The sequence below is a fragment of the Vicugna pacos genome, chromosome 24 (assembly GCF_048564905.1).
Source record: "Vicugna pacos chromosome 24, VicPac4, whole genome shotgun sequence".
Lineage (NCBI taxonomy): Eukaryota > Metazoa > Chordata > Mammalia > Artiodactyla > Camelidae > Vicugna > Vicugna pacos.
The window spans coordinates 27,832,812-27,858,572 of record NC_133010.1 but is presented as its reverse complement, the minus strand read 5'-3'; the positions used below and the strand labels follow the sequence as shown (position 1 = coordinate 27,858,572).

At 39.0% G+C, this 25,761-nt stretch overlaps 1 protein-coding gene across 2 annotated transcripts; it reads left to right on the top strand.

Annotated features, from left to right (window-relative positions):
- Positions 1-152: 152 nt before the first annotated feature.
- CEP76 (centrosomal protein 76) lies at positions 153-24,947 on the top strand. Of its 2 annotated transcripts, none has more exons than XM_072949344.1 (12): positions 153-402; positions 986-1,141; positions 2,274-2,355; positions 2,964-3,188; positions 4,217-4,402; positions 5,783-5,880; positions 6,218-6,346; positions 7,897-8,085; positions 13,211-13,377; positions 14,427-14,760; positions 16,873-17,090; positions 17,504-24,947. In XM_072949344.1, the coding sequence occupies exons 1-12, from the start codon at positions 340-342 to the stop codon at positions 17,640-17,642; spliced, it is 1,986 nt and encodes a 661-aa protein (XP_072805445.1). In that variant the 5' UTR covers positions 153-339; the 3' UTR covers positions 17,643-24,947. The 2 variants fall into 2 exon arrangements, with proteins under 2 accessions (XP_072805445.1, XP_072805446.1); XM_072949345.1 differs by lacking the exon at positions 153-402 and adding an exon at positions 433-720.
- The last annotated feature ends 814 nt before the right edge of the window (positions 24,948-25,761 follow it).

Sequence of the window (25,761 nt, the reverse complement as noted above, 5' to 3'; positions counted from 1 at the left end):
CGCGGCGCCCTGAGGTGCCCGTCCCACTGCCTGTCGGGCAGACGGCGGGCGGGGCTTCGGGGCGGGGCTTCGGGGAGGGCCGGCGGGCGGGGCGGCGCCGCGGCGAGCGGGCGGACGCGGCGCGGAGGCCGCGGGCGGGACCCGAGCGGGGAGCGCGGCCGGGGCGTGCGACCGGCAGCGCGGGGGCAGCCCGACCGCGGCTTGGAAGCAGCAGTTGGCGCCGCCCCGTCGCCCAGCCGGCTGGACGCGGGGGCCGGGGAGCGCGAGGCGGGGGGCCGCGGGCTCTCGCTCCGCCGCCGAGACGCCGCGGCCGCCGGGGCGGCTGAGGAGGAGCCCGGCATGTCGCTGCCTCCGGAGAAGGCGTCCGAGCTGAAGCAGCTCATCCACCAGCAGCTGAGCAAGGTGAGGCGGGCGGCGGCCGCTGCCGCCCGGGAAGGCGGTGTCGGAGCAGCTTGTGCTGGAGGTGCCGCTGGTGCTCGGGGCTCAGCGAGGGCCCCGCGGCTCGGGGGGCGCCCCGGCCTCGCCGCGTCTCTCGGCGCCGCCGCGGTCCTGCTTCCTCGGTCCGTGAAGGGTCAGTGAGTTAACTCAGGGCCACGTCTCCGGCGTGGAGGCTGATGTCCGAACTTCGTCGCCTCCTCCAGGCCTCTGCTCTCCTGGTTATACGACACTCTCCACAGACTCGTTTTGGTTGCGTGCTGTTTGTGGGGAACTAGTAGCAAAGTAGGTAACCAGTACAGATTATTTCTGGGATTTGTACTGAAAAGATAAGTCTTGAAAGTTTTTTTTTCCTTTTAAAAATCTTACCTTTGTTCTCATTGAATTTCAGTTATATTGTAGCATTTACTATCACTTGAGAAGCCTTCCTGAATTTTTCTACTCTCTCACCATTATTATTTTTTCGAGTCCGTATTTTAGAAAGAAATTAGCAAATTGGTAACTGTTAACTGCTTTGTAGTGTAAATTGTAATGCGAGTTTTCCGCACAGATGGATGTCCATGGTAGGATAAGAGAAATCCTGGCTGAGACCATACGGGAAGAATTGGCACCTGATCAACAACAGTTATCAACGGAAGATTTGATCAAAGCCCTTAAACGCCGGGGAATCATTGATGATGTGATGAAAGAACTTAATTTTGTTTCTGTGAGTAATCATTCAGGGGAAACTTTTTGAGACTATTAAGTATATTCTCATGCTTAACATTGCTCATACGGTACATATTTGGGGCCTCTCCTTTCAGTAAAACTATTTTTTAAGGAAGACCATTTGTCTGGTAAGGAGCTTAGTCTACCCTTGAATGTAGCAAGTATGATTATGTAGCAATGAAACTGGAGTTAGGGACCGTATTACTTCCTCAACAGTGACCAGAGTTTTCTCTTGTTATTTTCTAGGTCTGTAACTTTATGTGTTTTTCAGTCAAATTAGTTCACCCTAACCTAATTCTTTTTCACTAATATTCTACTTTCTTTAGGTTAGACTTTTTAAAAATGAATTATAGTCGATTTACAATATTGTGTTAATTTCTGATGTACATTGTGATTCATGTATACATATGTATGTTACTTTTCTTATAGATAACACTTATTTTTAAAGTAAACATGAACTTTTGGTACTATATTCTGTAAGAGTAACAGATTATCAGTTTCTTTAAGAAAGTAGTTGAGTAAGAACTTCCAAATCTTTTCATACAAATGGGTCAGTAGTGGCGTGATAGCCTCTCAGTGCACAAATTAGTAAGTAGGTCTTCTTTTGAAAATGAGGCAATAATGAGACACTGTGACCTCAATACATGGGTAATGTAAAAATTAGGTGGACTTCATAATACACCAGGGACTATGTATTTTAATACAGCATCCTTTTTTGGTTTTTGAGGTTTATAAAGTCATTTGTTATAAAAATAGACCTGTAGCAGCTTTTGCTGTGTGAATGCCGCTTCCTTAGTAAATTCAGTTCCGTTCCTGGTGGAATCGTAAGCCAGATGTTATATGAGGTTTGGAGAAAGTTTTATCTTGTGTTGAGTGTTAAGGATTTCTTCTAGCATTCTGTGGACATGGCTGGAACACCATTAATTCCTTCATGTTAGACTTCAGGAGTGACCAGTTGCATTATTGTTTGTGCAGCTTTTCATCATTTTAACTATGCTGGGAAACTGAGGACTTTTTTGAGGGGCTTCATCATATCTGCTTTTGGTTCAGTTTTTAGTCCCATTATTGGCATTTCATTGCTTAACTATAATTGTTTTCTAATTTGTCTTGATCTTCTTCTGGCATTCTAGGATAATGTTGATCAAGAACCCCCTTCGTCTCCAAAACAACCTGTTTGCTTTACTGACAGACAATCAACATTGTTAAAAAAAAGTATGTGCTTCTCTTTAAGATTGATTTGGTTGTGGGCGGTACTGCATATTAACGTGCTGTAATTGTATTTGATAGAAAGCAATTCAGTTTTTTTCCAGAATGAAGTCCTATGTTTTTGTGATTAATCATCTAAAAACTGTAGATTCTATATTGCATGAAGTGTATCAGAAGATTTAATGTATAGCAGAGTGGAAGCAACCAGGACCACCTGATTCTCATGTTTTAGTAATATTTTTTATAAATTATACAGCTTTGCTTTTTAATGGTAATGTAATTATCTAGTACTTGCTGAGTTGATAATTGTCTGGGTTGGTTTGTGGAGGTGAAGGACTGTTGGATAAGCAACTAAAAAGCAAAGTTATCCTAAACGTTGGCTCTGACCCCTTTCCAGCTGGGAGAAAGCAGCCAGGGTGTAAACTTGGAAAAGGATATCATATTATGTATCTTTTCTTCCCTGGGTGCAGGTGGTCCTGGCATATAGTAAATTTGTTACTCTTCCCTTTTTTAGTATTTGGTTTTATTTCTGTCAAGTTATTATTTCCTATTGTCTTGATCACATTCCTTAATTTAATTGGCAGTTTCCTCATATATATTGCTACACTTTACAGCTAATATTGATCCAACACGGAGGTATCTTTACCTTCAGGTTTTGGGTGGAAAAGCTTTCTTGGAACATCTGCAGGAACCTGAGCCTTTACCAGGACAAGCTTGTTCAACGTTTACTTTATGTTTACATTTCCGAAATCAACGTTTTCGTTCTAAACCTGTTCCATGTGCCTGTGAACCAGATTTTCATGATGGCTTTTTACTTGAAGTCCACAGAGAAAACTTAGGTAAGGCAGTAATAAACTGTCATTTAATTTTGTAAATATTTGTTAAATCTTATTGCAGAACAATCACAATAACTTCTGCATGAGGTGAGAGTCGTAATGGCTCATCTCCCCCATCTCTTGTTCTGTTTTCCCTCATTGCTTTTTTCTTTGTAAACTACTTCTACCTACTTTCTTGCTTTTTTTCTGCTAATTAATTTTCCCTGAAGACTATTTTTTTGATGGTTTTAATGGTTGTTCCTTAGTAATAAGAATTTAAATGCCCTTTAGGTGCATGGAACTAAGCTGGGGTTATAGTGGAGAGTGACACATGATCCTTCTCATTTACGAAGGATGGCTAGATTTATCATGTTATCAAAGTTTAGATCTGACTCTGTAACTCTCGTTTTTATAACTTTATGATACTTGATTACTGTAATCATTTTATACTGTTTCTTTCTATAAAGGTATCTTACACATTTTACTTGTCAATGTCAAAATAATTATAATGTATTTGTAAACTTTATAATAAAGTTGTGGAATTGTATGTTCAGATTTAGATTATTGAGGTGGCCAATGTACTACTAAAATTTTTTTTCCCCCGGCGAAAAATGTTACCTAAATAAGGAGGTTAATGGCTTAAATCGCTAGCTCCAACATGTTGGATCTTTCAGTTTTGTGTAGAACATTCACTGGTTATTTCTAGAGGTTTAGGGATAAAGGTGCTTTGGGGAAAAATGCTGGCACATTTGTAAGGCTTTTTATTGTAGAAGTATATACTTTATTTGTGTACGTTTAAGGAGCAGACTTAGCTGTTTGCGATCGGAAAACACTGACATGCGTTAACTGCATCACTTGTAACAGTTCTGTGAGTTCTCTCAAAAGTTGGCAGTAGAAACAGGACCACTTTTATTCCTAGTCTGTTGCATGCTTTCTCAGGCATTTATTTGGTTTTATATAAGTTTATGACTAGTATCCTTTTCAGTAAAAGTACTCTTTGGTGTTGGCCTAATGATATGTAATGTGTAATTTTTTTTGATTTACGTTACTAGGTGATGGAACTAGAATGGCTGATTCAACAGCAATGTTATCAATAAGTGATCCAGTTCACATGGTGCTGATCAAAACAGACATATTCGGTGAGACCACTTTAGTAGCATCCTATTTTCTGGAATGGCGATCGGTTTTGGGCTCGGAAAATGGAGTGACCAGTCTTACTGTGGAACTTATGGGTGTAGGTATGATGATTAATATCACTGTTACATTTTTACAGCCAAGTTGTTTGTAAATAAGTTTTACATTTTTAGAATGCCTTTGTAAACCAAGAGGGAAACATAAAAAGAATTTAATTAGAATTACAACTGGACTCCAGTGTTGTCGTCTTGGAAAATGTCCTCAAGGACAGTGTGAGTGTAGCACCTCACTGTCACTCTAGCCTTGTCTTAAGGAAACTTTTTGCCCCTGGGAGATGCATATAGAAATTTTGAGGCCTCCCCGCCCCCACGCCCACCCCCAGTTTATCTGATTACATGTAAGGCTATAGAGAGAATCAACATTTCCCTGTCCTTCACACACTCATGTGTGTGCACAGACACACACGTGTGCACCCGCACGCAGACACCCCCTTTCCAGCACACCCTGGAATACAACAATCCCCTCAGTTCCAGGAGCTTCCTGCACCAGCGGTTCCTGCAGAGCGCGGAGTCGATGCTCCACTGACCTTTTACAAAGGCGTGTAACCTGCTCAGTGTCTGTTTCACCGGCTGGCACAGAGATGGTGCCTGTCTTAGTCACTGTTGCCCTGGACTCTTGCATGCTACCTGATAACGTCATACATATTTGCTAATTCAGTGAAAAACAAAATGGAACCTACACTGTTTTATGTACATGTAATTGAATTACTCTGGTATTGAAGCTTGGTTACAGAATTAAACCTAGCCAGTAGACAGCATAGCTTTAGTAATTTAGATTTTGATTTGTTAGATCCAGAATATGTTTTTTCTTCAGTAAAATGGAGGGAAACAGTTTTATGTAAGAGATTATTTTCAAAAGAGATACCCATTATTTGTCTTCAAATACAAGCCTAACATGATAATCATAGTAATAACCCAGAAATTTCTGTTCCACCAAAAAATATTAAATCGTTCTGCTATGAAGTATTTTTGTTTTCTAATTCTTTGAATCCATACGTGGATGGAAAATTTGTACTCACATTTAATGTGAAAAATGGGAAGGGATAAGCGGGAATTACTGTCTGTGACAAAGTATATACTGAGAATGAGGTGGTAGCAGTTGCTTTGACTCTGTTTTTAATGTAAGTCTAGGTAGTATTATATATTTAGTGAAGATAAAAATTAAGAATTCTGAATCTTTTAGGTCTGAAAAGTTCCTTAAAATGTGATTAGGAAGCTACAAAAATACGTAATTTCCTTATAACTAGGTAAGGGCCTTTGTACAAAATAAAAAGTGATTTGGTTCATTTTTATCATGAATATTGTCTTTATTCCAGGGAAGTAATAAAGCACAAAATTCTTAAGTTATTTTGGTTGAACTTCGGTTGACTAAATATACATAATATTGAAATCTCTGAAGTTCTAAATATTTATTTACATTTACAGGCACAGAATCGAAAGTTTCTGTGGGAATTTTAAATGTAAAACTTGAGATGTACCCACCACTCAATCAGACATTATCACAGGAAGTAGTGAACACACAGGTGAGTAACTCTGAATTTCTCTTCTTCCTGTGTTTGTTCTCATAGTATATTTACCCATTAATCCTAGAAAGTGTTCTCTTTTTAGAAATTTATCATTTATTAGTTTTAAGCGAGAGAATGACAGTATGATTCATTATTTAAGCATTTCTGTCTGGGGAGAAAAGATCCCTCTGACTGTGTGTGGAGGAGAGCAGGGCGGTAGGCTAGGAGGCTCTTGCAGACCAGAGGTGATGGCAGCTTAGACTAGGGCTGGAGGAAGAGCCTAGATTTGTTACATAATTTGCAGTCATTAAAGAGAATGAGTGTAAATTGATAATTATTTTTTTTTAATTTCAAGCTTGCTTTGGAACGTCAGAAAACTGCAGAGAAAGAGCGGTTATTTCTTGTATATGCCAAACAGTGGTGGAGAGAGTATTTGCAAATACGGCCCTCGCACAGCTCACGGCTGGTGAAGATTTTTGCACAGGTCTGTAAATTGTGTGAGAAAAGCTGCACACCTGTGCTTGAGGTTTACTGTTGTGTGTGGAAATTTCATTTAGCTTGAATTTGTAGACTGTATTTATTCCAGACAAATAGAAGTTTATTTGTAATGTAGAATGCTGATTTTATGATTTTATGATACTCTTACAGTAGTAAGCAGGCAACATAACACAATCTTTGTTTTATTTTTTTCACTTTCAGTTACTGTTTTTCTAAACCCTTTTTGAATATATTTGATTTAAACTAGATGAAAACTTTGTTTAACTTGGAGTGTGTCCTTCATTGATCCTTAGTACTAAATAATTGAGTGCTAGGACATTGCAGTTCACACGTAAATTCGGCTTTCATGTTCAGAACTGGTGCAGTAGGCATGTATTTTTTTCTTTTTTTGGTTAGGGTATTTTTTAAAGGAAGCAATATTATATGTAATAATTCTATTTGACCAGGCTCTCTAAGCCAGTGACCAGGGATACTTAACGACAGCATTTCAGCTTATATCTCTGCATCTACTTTTTCTGTATCCTAAGCCCATTTCTCTCATCCGTGAACCAACATAAGATAAATGATCAGATTGATTTTTTTTATAACTTCTGAGGAATTATTCAAATATTTTGTTTTCAGCCTCACATAGGTGCTTTCATATAAGAACGGTGTAGTATTTCCTCAATCCTATGCATTGGTTTAACCTTACCCTGTGTCCCCTAGGTTGTGGTGCAGGCTGTGAGTGGTTCAGTTTCTGGTTGAGGGGCTCAGGAAGGGGAGATGCTCACTGATTGGTGGTGGAGGTTAGGGAAATGGCTTCAGACTGTGCAAAGCATTTTGCATGGAATGACTGGGCAGGCAGGTAGCAGTGATGTCAGGGCAAGGGTGATGAGAAACCAGCCAGAGTACAATGGCTCCCTGTTGTCTGCTTAGTCTCAGGTGAAGTTACTCATTGCCATGTGGAGTCCCAGACCAGAGAGGCCTGGGCCAGGGAGGGAGGAAGTAGATGGGAGAAATGGTCCTTAGAGAGCTGAAAGATGCTCCGCTGTGTCAGTCGTCTGTCTGGACACTGAGGTTGTTTGTGTGCCTCAGCTGTTGTGAGCACTGCGGGGTGTGCAGGTGCCTCTCTGAGACGCCGGTTTCAGCTGCTTTGAGCCCGTACCCAGGAGTGGGGTCACTGGGGGGTGTGCAGGTGCCTCTCTGAGACGCCGGTTTCAGCTGCTTTGGGCGCATACCCAGGAGTGGGGTCGCTGGGTCACACGATGGTTTAGGGCTTTGCAGGCAGACAGCTCAGGGTTTGAGCCCTGGGTCTGTTGCATGATAGCTGTAGCTTCAGTGTCTTTATTAAGAAGTGAAAATAAGAGATGCTAAGAGGGAGGACTAAAGGAAAAAGTGTGTGCATGGCACTCTGCAGCCTTGTGCTGGACGCAGGGTAAGCCTCAGTAAGTGGCTTCCAGAGTCACTTTCTCCCACAGTGATGCGTTCTAAGAAAAGGTGTAAAACTGGGCGTGATTAACTTGTTGTTACAGGCAATGCTTTCCCCTTCTCCTCCAGGATGAAAATGGGATAAACAGACCAGTCTGTTCTTACGTCAAACCACTTCGAGCTGGGAGGCTTCTGGATACTCCAAGGCAAGCGGCAAGGTTTGTCAACGTCCTTGGCTATGAAAGAGCCCCTGTTATCGGAGGAGGGGGCAGACAGGAGCAGTGGTGCACTCTGCTGGCCTTTCTCTGCAGGAACAAGGTACCTTGCACGTGGTGCAGACGCGGCACATCCTAGCCATCGTGAATGGTGGTGCACTGGTTACAAAATTAACTTAGGAAAGCAGTTACGTATTGTCAGTGTGAACAAGTCAGGGTCTTGTTCTCACCATTTTCCCTGCTATTCATTCATTATTTTTTAATTGAGGTACAGCTGATGGACAGTTTAGGTTACAGGCATGCAATGTAGTGAGTCACAATTTTTAAAGGGTGTGCTCCGTCTACAGTTGTTATAAAATATGGCTTCATTCCTTGTGTAGGACAGTACATACTTGTAGCTTAATTTATACCAAATAGTTTGTGCCTCTTAATCCCCCACCTGTTCCCTCTCCCCACTGGCAGCGACTAGTTTGCTTTCTAGATCTGTGTCTGATTTTCTTTTGAGGGGAGTCATGTTCACTAGTTTGTTGTATTTTCCAGATTCCACGTGCAAGTGAAATCATGCAATATTTGTCTTTGTCTGTCTGGCTTATTTCACTAGCATAATACCCTCCAATTATCCCAAAAGGGAAATTTCCATAATTTTTTTATAGCTGAATGGTATTCCATTGTATAAGTAAACCACGTCTTGATCCAGTCATCTGTTGCTGGACACTTGGTTTGCTTCCATATCTTGGCAACTATAAATAATGTACTGTGAACGTGGGGTGCATGTATCTTTTTGAATTAGTGTTTTCTTTTTTTTTTTCCCAGATACGTACCCAGGAGTGGAATTTCTGGGTCATGTGGTGATGCTATTTTTAGTTTCTTGAGAAACCTCCATGCTGTTTTCCACAGGGGCTGCACCAATTTACAATCCCACCAGCAGTGTCCAGGGGTCCTCTTTTCTCCGCATCCTTGCCAGCATTTGCTATTTGTATTCTTTTTGATGATGGCCATTCTGACCAGTGTAAGGTGGTAACTCCTTGTGGTTTTGATTTGCATTTCTCTGATGATTAGTGATGTTTGGCATTTTTTCACGTGTCTGTTGGCCATCTGGATGTTACCTTTGGAAAACTGACTGTTCAGTTCTTCTGCCCATTTTTTAATTGGGTTTGTTTTCTAGATGTTGAGCTGTATGAGCTGTTTATACATGTTGGATATTAGCCCCTTATTGGTCACATCATTTGCAAGTATTTTTGCATTCAGGAGGTTGTCTTCATTTTGTTGATGGTTTTCTTTGCTGTGCAGAAGCTTTTAAGTTTGATTAGGTCCCAGTTGTTTATTTTTGCTTTTGTTTTCTTTAGGAGATGGATCCAAAAAAATTACTGCTCCTATTTATGTCAAAGAGTTCTGCCTATGTTTTCCTCTAGGAGTTTTATGGTATCTGGTCTTACATTTACGTCTTTAATCTGTTTTTAGTTTATTTTTGTATATGCTGTTAGAGAATGTTCTAATTTCTGTCTTTCACACTATCTGTCCAGTTCTCCCAGTATCACTTATTGAAGAGACTGTCTTTTCTCCACTGTATATTCTAGCCTCTGTAGTCATAGATTAATTGACCATAAATATGTGGGTTTATTTCTGGACTGTCTATTCTGTTCCGTTGATCTATGTGTCTGTTTTCGTGCCAGTACCAGACTGCTTTGATGACTGTAGCTTTGTGGTATAGTCTGAGGTCAGAAGGCTTAACTCTCCCAGCTTTGTTCTTCTTTCTCAGAATTGTTTTGGTTATTTGGGGGTCTTTTGTGCTTCCACACAAATTTTTAAATTACTTATTTTTGTTCTGTGAAAAATGCCATTGGTATTTTAATAGTTTTTGCACCGAATCTGTAGTCTGCCTTGGGTATTATGGTCATTTTAACAATATTAATTCTTCCAATCCAAGGACACTGTGTCTTTCCGTCTGTCTGTGTCCCCTTCAGTCTCTTTCATCAGTGTCTTACAGCATCCAAATGCACGTCTTCTACCTCCTTGGGTAGGTTTACTCTTAGATATTTTATTCTTTTTGTTGCTGTGGTAAATGGGATTGTTTCCTTAATCTCTTTTTCTGATAGTTCATTGCATAGAAATGCAACAGATCTCTGTATATTAATTTTCTATCCTGCAGTCTTACCGAGTTCATTGATGAGCGCTAGTAGTTTTCTGGTGGCATCTTTAGGATTTTCTCTGGGACAGCGTTACTTCTTCTTTTCCAATTTGGATTTCTCTTACTTCCTTTTCTTCTCTGAATGCTGTGGCTAGGACTTCCAAAACTATGTTGAATAGATGTGGCGAGAGTGGACATCCTTGTCTTGTTCCTGATTTCAGGCGTGCTTTCAGCTCTTCACCATTGAGTATGGTGTTATTAATTGTGGGTTTGTCATCCATGGCCTTTATTATATTGTGGTATGTTCCTTTTATGCCGACTTTCCGGGGATTTTTATCATAAATGGATACTGAATTTTATCAAAAGCTTTTTCCGATCTGTTGAGATGATCATATGGTTTTTATTCTTCAGTTTGTTAATGTGGATCACATCGACTGATCTGTGGGTGTTGAAAAGTCCTTGCATCCCTGGGTTAAACCCCACTTAATCGAGGTGTGTCACCCTTTTAATGTGCTGTTGGATTAGGTTTGCTAGTGTTTTATTGAGGATGTTTGCCATCTATGTTCATCAGGGATATTGGTGTGTAATTTTTTTTTGTGTGTGTGATAAGCTTTGTCTAGTTTTGGTATCAGGGTGACGCTGGCCTCATAGAATGAGTTCGAAAGTGTTCCTTTCACTGCAATTTTTTTGAAATAGTTTGAGAAGGGTGGGTGTTTACTCTCCTTAAATGTTTGGTAGAATTCATCTGTGAAGCCAACTGGTCTTGGACTTTAGTTTGTTGGGTGCTTTGTAACTTCTGATACAATTTCAGTAATTAAATCGATCAGTTTTCTTCCTGGTTCAGTCTTGGGAGATTGTACCTTTCTAAGAATTAGTCCATTCCTTCTGAGTTGTCCATTTTATTGCCATGTAGTTGTTTATAGTAGTCTCTTATGATCCTTTGTATTTCTGTGGTGTTGGTTGTTAACTTCTCCTTTTTCTTTTTTTAATTTTACTGATGTGCATTTTCCCTAACATTTAAATGTCCACACATAAAGTAAAAACTAAGCATCTTTATTTTTTATGTAGTTTCTTTTTTAACATGATACTATTTTTGTGAGGTTGGGACTCACAAGTACTACAATGTCAGAACCCAGGTTGAGAGGTAAATTAAACAGTGAACTGAAGACAACACCAGGACCGGAACTATGGTCTTCCTGTACTATTTATGGGTTAAAATTTGCTTAGTTGGTACTTTTTTCCTTAAAGAGAAAATAGCAGTACAAAATGAAAATGGAAAAAAAACCTTGGATTGTATGGTATTTTGTTTAGTTTCAAGTATAAGTATATACTTAAGAATTTGTGTACATATATTGATGTTAAATGTAAATAAATTGATTTCAGTAAATCAATTTGATAGATTATGGAATATTTCCTAATCTGTGTTGCAATAATATTGATAATATTATAAAAACAATACTGTAACATTTCAACTGTTGAAACAGAAGAGAAAAAGAGGGATTTCTTTAATGTATTATTACTTTGAAAGAATTTTTAGTCTGAACTTGTGGAAATAGTGTATATGGGTATTCACAAGGCAAATCTTACACAATGGAAGAAACTATTTAAAGATGGATTTGTCAGTTGGAAAGATTTTGTCTTAAAGGCAATTGAAAGCAGTTAAACATTACTTATCAAAAAAAAATTTCATTTATTCCCAAGTTGTAGTCCCCCAAAGTTATGTGTATAGATTTAAACCTTTTATTTCAAATATAGTAGTAATGGTACACACTTAAAATTATTATGTAAGTAATTCTTTTGTAAAGCAAGTAATCATCCTTTTGATTCACTGTTTTGTTTACCTATGTTTGTTTGAAGAGAAAGCACATCTTAACTTAGAAGTTTGAAAATCACTTAAAATATTTTTCTTGCACAAACAATAGCATTACAACAGTAAGGGGGAAATTTCACCTGTAATTCTATTTTTCATCTGTTTCTGTATTTTTATGTTTTTCTCCTGTGTGTGTATCATTTTTCCATAATTATAATCGATACAAATAAAACTGTGTCCTGCTCTCTAGTTCAGCATTTATACCGTGAACACTTTCCCTCCTGTTGCTGCAGCCACTGTGATCGCCATCCTTAATGTCTGAGTAAGGTTTTCACGAGCTGGTAACGCACTGTCACTGTTCAGCCGTCACAGGGGCTGTTCCTTTGGCCGGCTTAGGCTTGCTTCCCGTTCTGTTGGTATCACTATGAGTCGATTTTTGCATTGAATATTGTTGGTTGCATTATTATCTTTCTTCTGATTTTTTTTAAAGTCAAAATTTCAGTATATAGAAAAAACTTGGTCTAAAAGGTTGGAAATTATATTTTTCAAAAGTCAATTTAACAGTGAAAAAGTGTTAATTGTACTAATGCACAGTGTGAGGGGAAGGAAGATCGTCCCTCGTTCTGACCCTGCACTCTAGTAGTTACCTTTGCTTTTGTGTGTTACCTGCAGTTCTGCATGTAAATACACACCTCCACATGATTGTAGCCTTCCTGTTTAACCCTTTAGTAATGCTGTTTCACAGAACATACAAGCAGACTTTTTTTGTAGTTGTCGTAGTTTTTTGGGTTGTGAAGGTAATACAGCATTATCAAAGAGAGTGTGGGAAGCAGAAGGGGGAATCACTCATCGCCCACCCTGATTATCGCCGTTGTCGGCATGCTGCTGCTCTGTCACCCAGTCCCCTCTCCTGTGCGTGTATTTTCTTAGAATGACCCTGTAGAGACGCTGTGTTTCGTGGTCTGAGTGTCTTCCCACTTGCTTACGTTTCCTGCTGTATGACTTGGCGGCTGTGTTCACGTCCTTGAGCTATTCATCTTTTACATCTTACTGTTTTTCTTTCTATGTTGTATGAGTTCTTTATAAACTTAGGACTGTCAGATTTATGGGCACTGACTTTGTAATACAGGGTCTTTTAAAATTTGTACATTCTTTCCCCTCATTATTTCAGCTTAACACTAGGTTCATGACTAAAAGCAAAGAATTTAAGAGTACTTTTTAATTGCAGTTTTAATGAGGAAACCAGATGAAGGGATCAGTAACTTGAACTTCCTTCATTCCGTTTTCCAGGGTGACTGTGAAGACCACGCCACCCTCCTGTGCAGCCTGCTCCTTGGGTTCGGGCTGGAGGCCTTCGTCTGCGTCGGGACCAAGGCAAAGGGAGTGCCCCACGCATGGGTGATGACTTGTGGGACTGATGGAGCCATCACTTTCTGGGAGAGCTTAACAGGGCACAGGTTTGTGAGCTCGGTTTACAAAGATACTAAAATGAAAGTGTAACTTTTAAATGTGAGGCTGTTTATTGATGTTGATGGTAGTCAGAGGCACGTGTCGATAGTTTCAGTTATTCGAGCCTTTTTGATGACTGTGTAAAAATCACCTCTGTAAAGAAAGCTGTTAGATAACGGTGAGAGAATTGGTATACTTAAAATGTGCTTTACCAGCATGACATGGGTAAAAAATATATTATATTTACTCTTAATTTTGTATAATTGGCATTTGCTTTTTCTAATAATCATCCCTGAAATAAATTCAAATTGTAAATCATGATTTCTTTTGGAAATCTGACGTGGTCACCAGCTCCATGCTGGTAACCCTCTGTACGTCTGTTTTGGTGTCCGCGGGTTTGGGAGAGTGAAATGCTCTTCCGCCTGGGTCGCTTTCCCTCCTTAGCTTTGCTTAGGGCACTGTCCTGGCTGTGATTCCCCTCTGGCTGCTCTCTGTTTTCCATTGTCTTGTCTTCAAGTGCTGGAGTTCCTGAAGGCACGCCCCGGGCCCTCTCCTCATTTTCCTGAGTTTTCTTTCTCCCTGGTTGACAATCGAGCCTAAAAATGTGTAACTAAACTATTTTGTGTTATCTGATAAAACATTTTTTATCTTAATGATGAACACAAAATACATTCTTTTTTTTTTAAATTGAGTTATAGTCAGTTTACAATGTTGTGTCAATTTCTGGTGTAGAGCACAAGTTTTCAGTCATACGTGAATATACATATATCCATTTTCACATTCTTTTTCATCGTGAGCTACCACAAGATCTTGACTGTATTTCCCTGTGCTGTACAGTCAGAATATATTCTTGTGTTGGAGGAATAAAATTGACTTCTGTATCATAAGTTGTGCCATGGAATTAAAAGAGTAATCAAATTGCGGAAATATAAGAAGGAAAAACAAGTATTTAGCTCTAGTCATAACACTTAGAATGTTAGAATAATGGTTTTCATCAGTAACACACTGCCGCCTTGACTTTCAAACCTTACTTACAGAATCATGGCTAACTTTTCAGGTACATCCACAAACCGGCAAGCCCTGACGAGCCTCCAGCTGCCGAGCAGCCCAAACCGCTGTACCCGTATCGGACAATTGGTTGTGTTTTCAACCATCAGATGTTCCTGGGGAATTGCCAGCCCTCTGACTCAGTAGAAATCTGTGTATTTGATTTGAATGATGAATCCAAGTGGAAACCCATGAGTGAAGAAGCCATTAAGTCTGTATGTGCTCCAGGAGCCACAGTGTCCCTTCCTCCCTTCCCGCCTCTGTGTGCCTCCACAATGGATGCCTCGGTGACAAGCAATGAGATAGAGATGCAGCTGAGGCTGCTGGTGTCAGAGCACAGGAAGGTAATTAATATGGGAATTTATGGTCTCATGTTGTGTAACAGTTTTTTGGGGCTTGTAAGATAGTGCCAATCACTATTCTAGCCCCAAACAAAGCAAATTCAGACCCTGCCTTTATGAAGATTATAGTTTGAAAGTCATGAGAGGTAAGTTCTGAGACTTAGAAACTTCTAAATTCACCAGTACTTCTAGAATTTAATCACTTCCTTCTAGAATTGAGGAATGGTGGACTTGTTCAGATTTTTGTGGATACCATCATTTGGATAAGTCCTTTGTGAAGTACTTATTCTAACCTTCCCCCCTGAAAGTGTGGGGTTGTGTTTTCTTCATACACACTTTTTTCCAGGTTTGTTTTGTTTTCCTGTTGTACTAAATTAGGTTGGTATGAAATGATACCCTCATTGTGGCTTTACTTTACGTTTCCCTGATTCCCAAGCTCCTTATTTATTAGCCATTTAGATTTCTTTTGTAAAATGCCCTAAAGAAAACAAAAAAGCATTAATCATAAAGGAAAACGTTAGTATATTTTAAGAACTAATGTTCATCAAAAGAAACTGTTAAGGGAGTGGAAAGTGCAGCCTTGGGGTGAGAAAAGTTATTTGCCACACATATAACCAACAAAGGACTAGATTCTCAAGTTCCGATGGAAGACTTCTTTCTAACTCACCTGGTGGATTCCCTGAGAGACTCCCCACCTTGGGTGAGCTCTGCTTCTGTGCGCCTTGAGACCATCAAAGGCAAGCTGACGTACCAGTATGTTCTCTGGGCTTACAGGCACCCTTAGCGGTGGCCTCTGAGGACGTCCGTCCTTGCTTGCCGACTCGTCAGTGTTTGAGCGTGTTTTGAAAAATACTGAAGTCGGCATTGGTGGTGTTTTCAGCAGCAGTTTGGGGGCGCAGCTCACGTCATGCTTGCTGCCGGCCCTTTCCCTCCGTCACTCATACTGCCTTTCAGTTTCCTTTTCTTAGGTCCCATTTACCAGTGAAACCAGTATTTTATTATGGTGTAAGAATTATTTTGTATGGAAAGGGAAGACAACCCGCTCGACACCAGTGTTGATCAGTAGTTAAGTCAGCGGTGCCTGTAAACCAAGAAGTGAGATTCACTTGTTTGCCACAGGAAGAGTATAGATGATCGTGGACTGGGATCACTTGAAACCAGTTAAAACTGAAATTAGAAAATGCTAATGGTCTGAAAGGATAATCAGAATGTTCAGAATTTTGAGTTTCTTATGTTTGACATTTTTATAAAAATGCCATGTGTCTAGGTAACATTAGTCAGTTGATGTTATAAATGAAATTATAATTGCCTCCAGCATGTTTTACGCTCCTTGAAGCCAGAAGCGTGTGTTCTTCAGTGCCTTTTACAGAATAACACTGAGTGAATATTTGAGTTAAATTACATATGCAATTTGTTTGTGGACTTTTCTTCCCTACTGCGGTTGAATTTTTGCGAGAAGCAATCAAATTAAGCAGATCCTGTCTTACTAGAGTCTTTGAATAAAATGTGACCTCAAAATTCGGTGACACTGCGTCTTCTGTAGTAGGGCTGTTTCGCGTGGTCTCTTCTAGCTTTAAACGTGGCCTCGGAATTTGGTGACACTGTCTTCTGCAGTAGGGCTGTTTCGCGTGGTCTCTTCTAGCTTTAAACGTGACCTCAGAATTCGGTGACACTCTGTCTTCTGCAGTAGGGCTGTTCCGCGTGGTCTCTTCTAGCTTTAAACGTGACTTCAGAATTCGGTGACACTGCGTCTTCTGCAGTAGGGCTGTTCCGCGTGGTCTCTTCTAGCTTTAAACGTGACCTCAGAAGTTGATGACACTGCGTCTTCTGCAGTAGGGCTGTTCCGCGTGGTCTCTTCTAGTGGAAGTTAAGGAAGCATAGGCTTAGGAGGTTTCACTAACATCATTGTGTTCAATGCCTCTGGGTTATTTCTCTAAAAAGTAAAACCTGATACCACCTGTAGTTCCTTCAATTCTTTACTTCTGTGTGTCCTTATGATAATTAATAGAAAGTTGTAAAAATCTTTTCTTGGCATACATTAAAATAATCAGCATTTTAGTTATAATTAGTTTTTAAATAATAATGTATTTCACTGTCCTCTTTTGGTGGCTCTAGGATCTTGGCCTCACCACTGTCTGGGAAGACCAGCTCTCCTATCTCTTGTCACCAGCGTTGGCTTCGTATGAATTCGAGCGTACGACAAGTATCTCTGCAGGCAATGAGGAATTCCAGGATGCCATTCGGAGGGCCGTACCTGATGGGCACACCTTCAAAGGGTTCCCCATACACTTTGTGTATAGAAACGCAAGGCGTGCGTTTGCCACGTGTCTTCGGTAAGGTGGTGGTTAGGATGTCGTAAACGTGGTTGGTGTAGGGGTCTCAGCGGTCAGTCTGGTGCTTATTTAGGAGTGACTTCAGAATCACACACACGGGGCTTTTATCATGACTGATCCTCTTGTGACGGTGATTCATGAGGGCTCAAATGTAGCTCTTGAGAGCTTGGGATAATTTCCCCAGTGATTTTGGCTCAGTCTAGTTGAGGACCACTGATCTTGTCTAGTGTAATTTTTAAAATTTATAGAGTCTGAAGAAATAGTTTATAATTTGAATAGCTTGACCAAAATTACAGATCCGTTGGTAGCAGAGACAAAATTTTAAAAAATTATTTTGATACTGACTTTCTTGGAATTAAGAAAGTAAAACTTGTATTCATTCCTTAATTGAGTCCATATTCTTCCTTCTGTAGGTCTCCTTTCTGTGAAGAGATAATCTGCTGCCGTGGAGACCAGGTGCGGCTGGCAGTTCGTGTTCGAGTGTTTACTTACCCTGAGTCTGCGTGTGCTGTTTGGATCATGTTTGCTTGTAAATATCGCTCGGTATTATAGGATTAACATTTCTGTAAGAACATGCCTGTGTTTATTGGAATTTTACACACTGTACGTAGTAGCTGTTTAGAGGTTCATTATTTTAAAAATGATAATGTGGCTTGGATGTCATATTTCACTTTTGTATGTACCTGCCTGATAACGTTTGAAAACAAATCATGATGTGTGTATTTAAAAATTAAGGATGAAAACTTATATAAATCTGAGTGGAATTTAGTATAAATTAAATGTATATATATCCTATTTTAATAAATGCTACTTTGCTTATAGGTAGCCAGTAGTTTAAATATGAGTATAAAATGTGCTCAGTTTTCTTTACATTAACAGGTAATTAGAAAGATACTTCTCTAAGGGTTTGAGCCATACTAAAATTAATATGACCAGAATTTTTCATAGATTAATGGGATTATTTTATATAAATTAGGAGAAATTAGCTTTACAACAGACTTATTTATTACATAGGTGAAAGTACGTTTTGGTGAGTTACCACTTTTGTGGTTTACCCATAACTATAGTGATATTTGAGACTTAACAGAAATTTATTGGAAGATTTTGATGTAAGAATAGGAAAAAACTAGTGCCAGGAAAGCATCAATATTAATAACAAAATGAATGTCACATGAAAGTACATAAACAATTTATAAATATTTGTCAGTTTGATTCATTATCAAAATGAATTGGGTATTTTAGAAAAAATTTATCATACCCTTTTGTTGTGATATTGGTAAGTCTTTTTCTGTGATTAATACCTGCAGTCTGTTGCTAATACTCTGTCATCAGAGGAGTCATTACTAGCCTCTTCATGGATTTCGGCTTCTGAAACCACATTCTTTCTTTTCTCCTTTGTAATGTAAACTTCAGTGCATATGTGATGAATCTAAATCAGAGAGTCATCATGTGAGGCCACTGAAAAATAAGCATATGTGAGTGACTTCATGCTATTTGTCTTTAAATTGAGCAACAGTGAGCATAAAAAGACTGCAGCAGTTTGACTTTTTGTAAGAAGCTGTGTGTGTAGCTGACAGGTGTGACTGTCAGTCAGCGTCTCCGTACAGTTCTTACGTCAGCTCCTTCATCCATGGGTCTTCTTAGGAAAGTAACTGTAGACCAGTTGGCTGAACGAGTGATTCTTTTCATCACTTTAATTCACCATCACAGGTGAAACGATTTAATGTTCTTAAACATATTAAAATCTAAAGATGTCCTAAAATTTACATTTTGTTATTTTTTTTACATACAATAAATATTTATGATTTAACTTGCTGAAAAGTCTGAAAATATCCTTTCAGTTTCTTATTGGAAATGGTCAGATGTTTCTTGAGAGACTGACAGGACTTTAGAGAATTAGCAAAAATAAGGATTAAGACTTTTTTTACTCTGTTACCAAAATTACTCATAAAGCTATCAACATAGAAAATTGCTTATAATTTTAAGCTTTTGAAACAAACTGAAGCATGTGCTAAGAGGCAGACTATTAAAATCAAGGCTGTGTTATCACTGAGGCTGGGCCGGAGAATTCCTACCTTACTGTGCCAGTGTAACACATGTATTTATAATGAGCCTTTGGTATAATTCTAAAATAAATTTTCTTTTTGTGCACTTTATAATAGTCTGTCATGAATTAATATTTTTCTCTAAAGATGGTTTATTCGAAAATACATCAGTTCATTTCTCACTAGAGTTCTGCTACTATTCTTACTAGTAATTTTCCTCTTTAAAAATTAAATTTGCCTTGTATATTTAGCTCTGTCATAGCAGTTGTTTTTATATCAAAAATGTAAAAAAAATTTTAGTGTAATGCTTCTAATGTGTTCTTTTTGACAGTATGTGCACTGACATAGTTTTCTATGTATATGTCATGTATAAATAGGTGTATTTAATAGAAAAATATCAGAAACCTAGACACATCATTACTCAAGTATGAACCTGTTGAATAAAACTTGTTAAATTCAGTTCCAGCTAACTGAACACTCCAAGTGCCTGCAAGATTTTTTCTAGGACTGAGGCATGCATTTTTAGCTATGACCTGCAAAAGCACACCTTCTCCTGGAAGTGCTGCAAAGTACACACACGTGAAACCCATTTTTCTACTTCGTAACAAAGACAAGATTTGAGCCAAATGAATTGTAGGCTTTAAATTCGAAGATAATATTGCTTGTAAAGTAGCATTCTCTGCCAGACATCTGACCATTAGAAGGCATTAGTTATGAACCATGTTGCTTCAACTAACTCATTCACACCTCAGATTTCATATTCTGCTAAACAAGAAAGTAGCTTAGGTTAGACTACCATTTGTAATTTTATAATTTTTTCCTTTGGCTCTTAGATAACAGTTTTGTACTTTCTGCTTAAGTAGATAAGTACAGGAGTTAGATCCGCTTTTTCGTTTTTTTGAATTGAAGTATATAGTTGGTTTACAATGTTGTGTTGCTTCCTGGTGTACAGCAAAGTGATTAAGTTATATATGTATTCCATTTCATGTTCTTTTTTATTATAGATTATTACCAAGTATTGAATATAGTTCCCTGTGCTCTATAGCAGGACCTTGTTGTTAATCTTTTTTATATATAGTAATTAGTAGAGGTAAATCTGTTTTTAACATGCACTTTATAGCAATGGAAGTAGCATTGTTTTCCAGTAGTTGGTAGTTAAATAAGTTGAGATTAGCCAAAGCCTGTGTAAACCCTTAAAAACACAGTAACCAAACACATGAAGTAGAAGCCATCTAATTTTGAAGACTCTTACATATGGTGTATAGCATATCCTACATTTAAGGCACAAATTCAGTTATAATCATCAGTGCATTTAAATGTGGATATTAAATAGAATTTTCTCCTGAGATTTGGTTGGAATAATTACTGTAATTACATTCGACTTGTGTTTGGTTTATGAAGTGACTACTTGATGCCAGTGTTGAAATAGCGAGGGGTGTTAGAAGGAAAGGAGAGGCGGTTGCCAGCTGGTGGTTAGTTCACATACACTCTTGTGAAATGAAGGAGTTCTTTCTCTGATTCTACTGAATTTAGTACTCTCACTACGGAACAGATGTTTCCTAGCATTTTTGAAGGTAGCTAGTTTTTTAGTGGTTTTGTATCTAATCCAAAGTAGAATTTTAACTACATTTTGCTATTTTTACATGTGGTTTAATATTTCATGGCCTGGAATCACAGGATTTTGGACTTGAAAGGAATCTTAGGTCTCCTAGTCCGCTGATTTTCTATACTAGTGAAATGGAGATCAGAGAACATGCATCTGTGACGAAGCAGCCGTAGAACTCTGCTGCCTCTCTGTGTACAGAGACGTGAGTGCTTCCGTGGGGTTGGCGTCACTGGGGACGACCACGGAACCAGCCAACGTACAGCATGGAAAATTGAAACAGTGTGTTACTCGCTCCTCAAGACACCATTCCAATTTTCCATCTCTCCTTTTGGTGGTTCTACCTAAGAGGTATCTTCCACCTGTCTTGTGGTACCCATCACATAACCTACCCAAAATTACAGTAATATTTGCGGTGTCAGGTTACTGACAGATGAGGCCAGAATTGCTTTTCAGGGAGGATGGCCTAGGGAAGCTGAGGTCCTGAGAGGGGCAGTGAGCGGGCTAGGAGTCCTTGTGGTGTGTTCGGTTAATAACATAAAGATACGCAGGATTCTATCTCTGGATGTGTAAGAGAGTTTCACTGAGCGACTGAGGCACAGGGATAGAGCCCACTAACATGCACCTAGAAAATACTTTAGTCACGTTCAGTCTGTATTCTGAGAGCATTGATTCTGAAATGCATTTCTTTACAAGTTAGCCACTACTGGCAAGTTGTTACTTAGCTTTTACAAAATCTTTTCTTTGCCAGGTGTGTGGTGAGGGATGGGAACGGTGGCAGTACAAAACTAGGAGGTGATTGCCAGAGGTTATCTATTTGATTCAAACTTAAGCAAGCAGATTTTATCACCAATGTAACATTGGTATGATAGCTTTATTGACATGTAATTTGCATACCACACAACTAATCAATCTGAAGTGTGCAGTTCAGAGGTTTTTTCTATATTCAGAGATACCTGTAACAATCACCAGTCAATTTCAGAACATTTCATCATTTCAAAAAGAAGGACCCTGCAGCTGTTGTTTTCTGTCTCCCCACTCCCTGCTCTTCACCGCTTACCCTGGCCCTGAGCAACCGGCAATCTGCTTTCTAGGTAGAGTGTCTACTCTGGATTCTCGAAAGAATCATGAATATTTGGTCTTTTGTGACTGGCTTCTTTCATTCACGTGTAGCATTCCTCTTTACAGGCAAATAATACTCTGTTGCATGAAAGTACTGTATTTGTTTACCCATTTGTCAGTAGACATGTTGGTTGTTCCCACCCTTTGGCTATCATGAATAATGCTGCTACAGACATTTGTGCACAAGGCTTTGTGTGGGCACATGGCTTCGTTTCTCTTGGGTATGTACTTGGGAGAAGAACTGCTGGGTCATGTGGTGACTACATGTTTAACATTTTGGGAAACTGCCAGCTTTACAAAGCAGCTGTGCCATTTTTCAATCCTATCAGCAGTGTATGTGGGTTCTGCTTTTTCCACATTCTTTCCAATACCTGTTATCTGACTTTTGATTCCAGCCAGCCCCGAGGGTGTGAAATGGCACCTTGTGGTTCTGATTTGCATCCCTGATGACTAGTGATGTTGAGCATGTTTCATGTGCTTATTGGCCATTTGTACATCTTTGTAGAAATGTCTCTTTGGGTACTTTACCCATTTTTAAAGCAAGTTTTATAAAAGAAAAAGTTTGCATTGACTTTTCACCAGTCTGTCTGGCATGCTTCCAATGAGACCAGAATCACCTGGCCCGATGATTCCAGTGTGCATACTGTGGTATTTTCCACACACTGTGCCCAGTTCGACACTACTGCCCCTGTGGTGGTGGTCGCCAGTTTTGGCCATTGTGGCATAAGACTTCAGATTTTCTCAAGGCTGGGCAGTTCCGTTTGCCGTGTCTGATGGTTTTTGGAGTCTGCTTGTACCCCAGGGTGAATTTTCCACTCTTCATAACGCGTTGGGACCTTCTTGGTCTTCTTTGTGGCCACATCTTCCTGCTTTAGCTGAGGGACAGCCCCCAGCACGAGCAGCCGCCAATATGGCCATGGATCCAGAAGGGCCCTTTGCCCATTTTTGGTTGGATTGTCTTGTTATTACTGAGTCGTGTGAGTTCTGTCTGCATTCTAGGTGCAAGTCGCTTATCAGATACACAATTCACAAATATTTTCTTCCATGCTGTGGGTTGTCTTTGCTTACCTGATTGGGTTCTTTGAAGTACTACAGTTTTAAACTTAAAAATTTAGCCCAGTGTATCTGTTTTTTCTTGTTTTATTCTTGGTTTTGTTGTCATATCTTAAGAATCCACTGCCATATCCAAGGTCATGAAGATCTACTATGTTTTCTTCTAAGACTTTTATAGCTTTAGCTCTCAGGTTTTTAATCCTTTTTCAGATAAGGCTTTAACGTTTGCATGTGTTGTGTGGTAAGAGTCTAGCTCCATTCTTTTGCACATGACTATCCGGTTGTCCCAGCAACATTTGTTGAAAGACGATTCTATCCCTACTAAATAATCTTGGTACCCTGGTCGAAAATCAATTGACCATTGCCATATGGGTTTATTTCTGGAATCTCAGTTCTGTTCCTACTGGTCCAGTCTCTTCTATTGTGCCAGTACCATACATTTTAATTATGACTGCTTTGTTGTTAAGTTTTGAAATTGGGACGTGGGAGAGTCTTTCAACTTTGTTCTTTTTCAAGATTGTTTTGGCTATTCTGGGTCCTTTGCAACTCCATATGAATTTTAGAACCAGTTTGTCAATTTCTGCAAAAAGGCAGGCAGCATTCTGAGATTGCCTTGAGTCTGTGGATTGTTTTGGGGACTATTGCCATCTTAACAATGTTTAGCCTTATGATTCATGAGAATGGGTTGTTTCCACATTTATTTAAAATCTTCAGTTCCTTCAACAGTGTTATAGTTTTCAGAGTGTAAGTTTGTGTTTCTTTTGTTAAATTTATTTCTATTATTTTTGATGCTATAACAAGTAGATTTTTTTCTTAATCTTATTTTTGGATTGTCTTGCATGATGACATGCTTTCTTGGGTGGGAGAGAAATAAGTGGAGGTATAAATAGGTAGGTGGCTGAGAATTTCAAAGATCCCTAGATGTGCTTATGGGAATATTGTATAAGTGAACGTCTGTTATCTTATGTGTTCAGTCAGAATAAAAGTTGTGAATAGTTGGCCTACATTATCTGGGTGTTTTCTTCAGTGTTCTGATTTAGGCGAGAAAACTTGGCCCAATATTTATAATCCTATAGTTAAAATTAAAATTTGCTCCTGCTAAAAAGAAAAAAAATGAATATTCAGTTAAAACTGAAAATGTCAATGGCATTATAACAGTATTACAGTTAGAGAATGACTAGTACTTACCAAATCTTGCAAGGGAATAACATTAATACCATTAAAAGAATAGTGTAGGAAGTTTGTTTAAAATATTGTCTTAGAAGTTCAGGTTGAAATCTGGGAGTCATGTCTTGAATACGAATTTCAATGTCAATGATTTTTTTTCCTAAAGTCTCTTAAAAATGATTATGATTACTAGGCAGAAAGTAGGGGCAAGGGTTACATTTCCAGTTCCTGAGAGGAATGAACATGCATAGCAAATAGGAGAAAGAAAGACATTATGTCCATGAATGACTTCTGAGAAAGGGTCAAGAGGCTACAGGAATTCAGGTTCACAGACGCGTTTGGGGGCAAAACCCGAGGGAACAGCCCAACTGAAATATAAGGAGGCTGGCCATACCTCTAACCTTCCACAGAAATTGCCAAGGCAGGGCTTAAAGGATAACTAAAGGGTGCTTAATTCACTGCTTGTTTAATTTAGTTAAAAGGTGAGCCATGTTCGTGCTGGTTGCATGTTGACCTTGGAAGAGAAATGAGCCTTTCACAGGGTCAGAGCAGAATTCCAGAGCCCAGCATTGCTCCAGGATTCTACCTGTGTACATTAGGGGGGAAAGACCAAAGTTTTTGAACAAAGAGAAGGTTTTTTTTTTTTTTAATAAAGGTCAGCAAAAATTAAGCAACAGAGGTTTGAAAAAAGTAGTTCTAGATTGTCGCATCAACGAGAGATGACTTCACTCTGAAAATGGATTATTTCTCTTCAAGTTAACCCGAAACTCTGGCTTCTTTAAAGTTTCATTGAAAATTCTCTATTTTCAAGCAATGATTGTCAAACATCAAAATTTCTCTATCAAATAAAGATATTTTTGTGCTCTATGTTGTTTTCTTTTTCCCCTGGGAATTAAGAAGCTAGCTACTGCTTTTTCTTACTTTTGAAATCTGGCGAGAACTAGGTAATATAGCTAAAAAAAGAGGATCTGCAAGGCTTCTGTTACTGGAACTATATTTGGATAACTTTAGGCAGCTAGCAGTAATTTAAGATAAATCTCATACCCTCTGTGGACTCAGATTTCCCCAGGCGTAAAATAGTGCTTTGGCCTAAAGCTGAGCTCTATGAGGTCTTTTCCAAATCAAATCTTCTTAACTAATTGAAGCTAATAGTTCCACTTGCATTCAGAATCAGACTACCGCCTCCCGTTGTTGGTTTAAAAATAACTGTTTAAAAGGAGAACCACATTAAGAAGGGCTGGCCTAGTATTTTCCAGAGTCCCTCACGAACATACTGGTATGCTGCTGTTCATGTCTTTTACCTCGTTCCTCTGCTTTCCCTCCATTTTCATCCTTAGGTATATAACTCGATCTCTTCAAGCGTAGGGTAGGTCAACTTACAAACAGATGTTACAGAATGAGAATGTAGTGGGAAAACTGGTTTAGGATTTAACTTAGTAAAAGGGCACAAATGGATATTTTCTTAATATTTTCCAATAAACATGTATCTTCGCCATAGGAAAGAAAAAAGCTAATTAATTTACAAGTTTACAGACATGAGAAACCACTTTTGTTGTGTTCTTACCTGCCATGTGTATGTCTAGTTCTGCATATAAGGTCACATGCTAGTTTTCATGACTAACTGAAGATTTTTGGTTAACATTCAATCTGATAACCAAAATGACAAGAGATGAGTTTCACA